Source organism: Galleria mellonella, unplaced genomic scaffold (assembly GCF_026898425.1).
Source record: "Galleria mellonella isolate WM207_F2 unplaced genomic scaffold, CSIRO_AGI_GalMel_v1 utg133, whole genome shotgun sequence".
Lineage (NCBI taxonomy): Eukaryota > Metazoa > Arthropoda > Insecta > Lepidoptera > Pyralidae > Galleria > Galleria mellonella.
In genome coordinates, this window is record NW_026441990.1 from 2,159,564 (window position 1) to 2,165,563 (window position 6,000).

General features: G+C 34.4%; 1 protein-coding gene across 1 annotated transcript in view; it reads left to right on the plus strand.

The window, feature by feature from the left end:
• The window catches only part of LOC113511046 (putative transcription factor SOX-15), a 170,813-nt gene extending 165,976 nt beyond the window's left edge, over positions 1-4,837 (plus strand). Inside the window, exon 4 of the mRNA XM_026894615.3 lies at positions 2,783-4,837. Coding sequence (XP_026750416.2) covers positions 2,783-4,029 — 1,247 coding nt within the window. The 3' untranslated portion in view covers positions 4,030-4,837. The remainder of the gene's footprint in view (positions 1-2,782) is intronic.
• The last annotated feature ends 1,163 nt before the right edge of the window (positions 4,838-6,000 follow it).

A 6,000-nucleotide genomic window follows, 5' to 3' on the forward strand; every position in this document is an offset into this window, starting at 1 on the left:
CTAAAAGCTTTATTAGACGTTGTGTGGCCGTGAGACATTTCTCAATGTGATAGAGTGTAGCGACTGTATAATGGAATCCGGTAGTCGGTCTGTCGTGATCATTAATCTGGACACTTGATTAATTCATACAATAGATAAAAAATATTATATGATAATTCAAAAATCTCATACGAACCGGACAAATAGATTTCGAATGAAAGAATTTCCATATTTTTGATAGAGCAACCACTTTAATTTTAGATGTCAAATCACCGTATTCAAATCAATAGTTACTTCGTAAACAACACTTCAACTACACAGTTCATTTAAAAAAGTATGACAAGACAAATTGCTACAAAAAAAAACTAACCCAAAACCTCTCGCTGACAACACTAATCTCGGCCATATAATAAATCATTAATTATAATATCGATAAAGAAAACATCGATAATCCGCCTCACTAATGGACTACGACCATACACTACAGGAAGCCCCTTCCTTTCATTTGTCAACTTGACATTTGACATCAGTCAAGTGGGCCGAGTTGATACCTGATTGTCATTTTTTGTGGGTCTTACATTTCAACTGATCGAAACACGATTCCATTTGAACTGTAAAATTATTGTTTATTCGCAGGTGGTTTATTTATAAATAAGAATCTATTAAATACGCCTTTTCTAATACACTTTTTTTTCTAACACACTTATAATTTGGTAGAAAAAGCATTAATATACGAATGCTTTTCCTACATGCAATGCAAATTGTAATATTTAAAATAGCTATAAGTCACATCAATTTTTTATCACGTGGTATTATAATATTTTTAGTCACAATTCGTTAATTAAGCATTTTTCCCAGCTTTTATTTTTTACCTCATTAATTTATTTAGTAATCGATCCTACTTATCAAAAATGCTAAAACAAAATAAAAAATTTACTCCTTTAGACGATAATTTTATAACCTATTTTATCAAATCTGGCCATTTATACACCATCAAATTTACAAAATATAATAGAATTTGAAAGACCATTTGTTTTCAGTGTTTATTAGTACCGCATGTATTTAAAAACTAGATTTCTAACAATATTTCGTAAAAATATTAGCCTTCGTTACATTTTTATTATTGTACAAAAATATATACAATAATCACATGTCTTAAAAGCGTAACTAACCTCTATTATTTTTATTTATTTTTTTTTTTTTGTTTTTTTATCTCACTATCAAAAAAACCTATTATTTCAAAAATAAACATATTTTTTGCTTCCACTTTCCATCAGGTGACCTGTTAACTTGTTTGCTATTCTAAATTACATAATAAAAATAGAATCCAAACCTATTTCTATGGGGTAAAGCAATAAACTGTAATAAAAAGTTAATCATTTTGTATATAGGAATGAAGGAATTACTATTTACAAAATAATTAACATATAAAATAAATAAATAAATAATCATAAAAAGAAATACTAGAGAAACCTAGACTACCAGTAATAATTTTTTTTCATTCACAGAATGTCGTAAGCGTCAAAAGAAGCCTAATTATCGACATAGGGAAAGAAAATTTGAAATCAAACCATTATCAATTTACTACTAATTGAAAAATATCCTACTCTTTCAGGAAGTTTACAGTTATTTGATATTATCCGTGTCTATAAAATATTTTGAATTCTCTTTCTGTATCAATATAAATTGTTGGACTAAGGACGAGCAGCAGTGTCCCTCTTAAAACATCTTTAAAGCCTAACTGCGGTTGCCAACCCACCTACCAAGCATGGCAACTACTGGCAACCAAAAGGGGAGGCTTATGTTCAGCAATAGATAATTTAAGGCTGATATGATGATGATGATCAATACAAATTAAATCTTGATATTTAATTTGATAATATTGGCTTATTAGATAGATAATATTGGATTTACATAATATTATAAATTATATTAATTATTTTATTCATTTTATATAATTTATAATATTTTCTATATTGCAATGTCAAATTATAATATAATTAACTTGTTTCACCTGAAGTATCTACCTACTAAAGTTTAATTAATAAAACTAATCATTAAATAACATATTTAGTATTTTATTGTAGATAATTAACATTTACACTTTATAATTACATATAATATATTACTTATTATATATTACATCCTCCTACAATTTCCACGGTATATAAAATTATGATGAATATCAATATAGTAACAAGTTTTGCCATAACTTCTATTTCTTTTTTATCGATAAGTTATTATTAAAAATCCTCTTCACTAGAAGTAAAGTTGTTTCTTTGGCCAGTAGCAAGTAGTGTCGCGATGATAAATATCAATATGGCTTGTTCAGTCTACTTGATAATTTTTCTTTAGACCTTCACACTTTTTTTGTGCACACCAACTTATACTTTATTCAAAGCACCAAAAAGTCAATATTGCTTTAAAAACTATTCTTTCCACTTGCTCAGAGATTTATGGAACTCTCTTGGCGCGTGTTTTATAGTTATTTGATAAAACACTATCGTGATTATTTAGCCTGCCGTTGTGACAGTCTGTCTATTTAATATACCAAACATTCCACTGATATTACTCTTGGAAACGTTATCTGGATTTGTAATAAGACATTATTAATAAGCGTTGTTAATTTTCACGTAGCTACCAACTACATACATAGCGATGACAAATAACCTGTCTATGAGCTACAAAAAGCGCCATAATGCATAGCGACCACATATATTTTCTCTATAGGCTCAATAAAAACGTGTAACAACAAGCTAGTTAACATAACAATCGACTCATTTACTCATTTTGCATTTTCCAGGTAAAAAATGGCGTTCGCTGACACCGCAAGATAGGAGACCGTTCGTCGAAGAAGCGGAACGGCTTAGAGTCATACATATGACAGAGCATCCGAACTACAAGTACAGACCAAGACGACGAAAACAAAATAAGACCAGACCCAATCAGCCAACGACCCCTGCGAGTGGACCACCGTCAGCGTCGGCCGCTTTGGGATCTCCATACGCAACTGCCACAGATTCTCCAGATACACGCTTCTCTCATAACCCAGGAGCAGGCTTTTCACCGTATCGAACCTCTCCGCTCGCTTCGGATTCCTTCCAAAGCGGTCAATTTAACGGTCATGTCCAAACTCCTGAATCATCTCCCGCAAGGTCCCCAGAGCCGCAAGGTAGGAGAAGCGCGCCAGCAGAAGCGCCTCTTCCCACACCAGATGCCTCACCAGTGGAAAATGAAAAAGAAAACTTTCAATACGAAGAAAGGCGAAGAGCCATAAATGCTTCTTCTATTTCTGATTCGTATTCTCCTTACAAAACCTATAGAACGCCGGGTTCCTTCTCGCCAGCTCCTGTCGCAGCCATGGGTATGGCTAACGGGATGTATGTTATGTGTACGCAGAGAAATGCTGCCGAACAGCCACCTTTGGTCACTGGTACCTTTTTCCCACCGGTCGCAACGTCGCAAGATCAGCAAGCCTTAGGCACAAGCACTCCTAGGGTATCTTCTGCCCCAAGCGGACCAATGCCTTCAGAATACAGCATCCAATATCATCCTTACGAACAATACGAGCAAATGTATAAAACTGAAGATTCTTATGTCTCTCATTACCCTGAACAGCCTAAAACTGAGTATGATACTGGAAGCTCATACTTCTCTGAAGAACCACCGACGAATTCGGGTCCAGATACAGATCCGAATTTTATGAACCAACGGCCAGAGATGAGAACGGGTTCGCCGGATTCCGATGTTGACGCTCGTGAGTTTGATAAATACTTGGACTATGCCCCTGAAGGTACTGTAGACCAGCACCAGCAGCAACAATATCGGTACGAGCATCAGCAAGGGTACAGGCCTCCTTATTGTGCCGAGCAACCTCCAGGGCCAGAATATTGTTCTGAGAGGATGTACCCATCTCCTTATGCTTCTGTGATCTCAGGAACGCCAGCACCCGTGGCGTATGCACCAGCCCCTACTGGCGCTGATGTCAGGCCCGAAGACGAGTTCAGTGTGATCCTGGCAGGCGTCAGGCAGACCTGTTACAGCAACTGACTAGATAGTACTAATATGGGATAGGAATTTTAAGGACATTTCCTAAATATAGCCCAAAGATTACACTGTCTCGATCTTTAAAATATAACCCTACTGTTATATGGTAATTTGATTGTATTCTCATGTACACAAGGTGCATTATTGAATGAAAAAGAAAATGCTCTAAAACTAACATTGAAAGTTTATAAATTTAGAGCTGTACGGTTTCCTATGTAAATAAAAAATATAATTTACTCGAATAATAAGCATTGACGATTTGATTTAAATCGAATGTATTTATTAAGAATTGATGTTATGATTCTTGAGAAGGCTGTTAAATGATATATAATTTTATAATAAAATATTATATTGGTGCTATGTAAGATGGTCCTAACTCCAAAAACGACGTTCTATTGTTGACTTCCAAATAAATCCGTGTACCATAGAGGTAGCGATCCTGTGTAAAAGATTATTATTTATTTGTAACTATTTTTGTATATTTCTTAGTTAAAATTAACAAAAGAATTGTCAATTTAATCGACACATTAGTACTTCCATTAAGCCTGTAGATATAGCCATGTAATAATTATTTTTATATGTTGTTTAGAGTAATAAGATATAGTGTAATGAAAGTTGACGTTATCTGTATAAATTGTAAGAAATTAAGGAATGTGTCTCGTCTCATTCATTATATTTGTACTAATAGTTGAAATATTTTAATTTGCATTGCAATTTTAGTAATTTAGATAAAGACACTCGCACTGCGAAACTAAGTTCTTCCTAATTATAAGAAAATTTATAAGAACAATAAAAATTATATTCTAAAACATTTCTGTATTTTATTTTAATAATAGATTTTGTTCCACAAAAAAAGACACATTTCAATCATAGTAAAACCGGTTATTTCAATTTAAAAACTGTTGAACTGATTTTTTTTTTATTAGTAGAAAATGGAATAGTACCCGACCTGCGCTAACGGGATACGCTGGCGGGGCACCAGTGAAGGGTGATCGATGAGGATGAAAACAGGCCAGTTAGCCCATCATGATGAATTCATCAGGAATCAATCATGATAGTTTCCAGGGAGAACCGCTAGGAGGTCGACCTGGTTGGGTATATTGCTAGCAATGGGATTCCCAATCTCCATTACTAACAATCCCTTTCCCCCCCTATTGAACTGATTTGGATAATTTCTACAAGAGCATTCCAAAAATTCATGCGATGAAGAATAAGACTTGAGTCCTCAGGAATGGCAACGCATGGGGGGTATTATGAGCGAAACAGTATACTCTGGTATGTCCATGGTACTGCTCATGTCTATAGGCGACGGTTACCACTTTCCATCAGGTGGGCCGTCAGCTTGTTTGCCATTCTAAGTTGTATAAAAAAAGTGTAGATCCCGGCATAGAATGGACCATCCCTTCCTTTCTCGTGGGTGTCGTAAGAGGTGACAAAGGGAGCTTAGAGTGGAGTGATGGGCAGCAGCGACCCTCTTAAAACACCTCTAAAAGCCGAACTGCGATTGCCAACCCGCCTGCCAAGCGTGGCAATTACTAGCAAAAGTTTTCGTATGGGGTTCAGCAGTGGACAGTTAAAGGCTGATATGATGACGATGATGATCTATTCTATAATATCGAAATGAAGGATCAGATCTTGATTGTCCAGCTGATTGATTATTGTTATGACCTTTTTCCCGCCATCAATAACCAGAGCAAACAAATATAATAGATATTGTAGCGCTACCGATTTTACCCATACCTAGTACCTATTATAATTATTATTAGTGTCAAATTAAAGTGTATTTTGATCTGCAAAAAAAAGTTATGCAAGGTTGATAAAATTTCTATAGGACCAATCTAAAAGTATGTCTTTTAACATAAAAAAAAAAATAATTCAAAAAAAGAATACAACCGAATTGAAAACCTCTTTCTTTTCAAAGTCGGCTTATAAAAAACTAAAAAAATGGAAATAAAAATATTTATTGTTGAATTC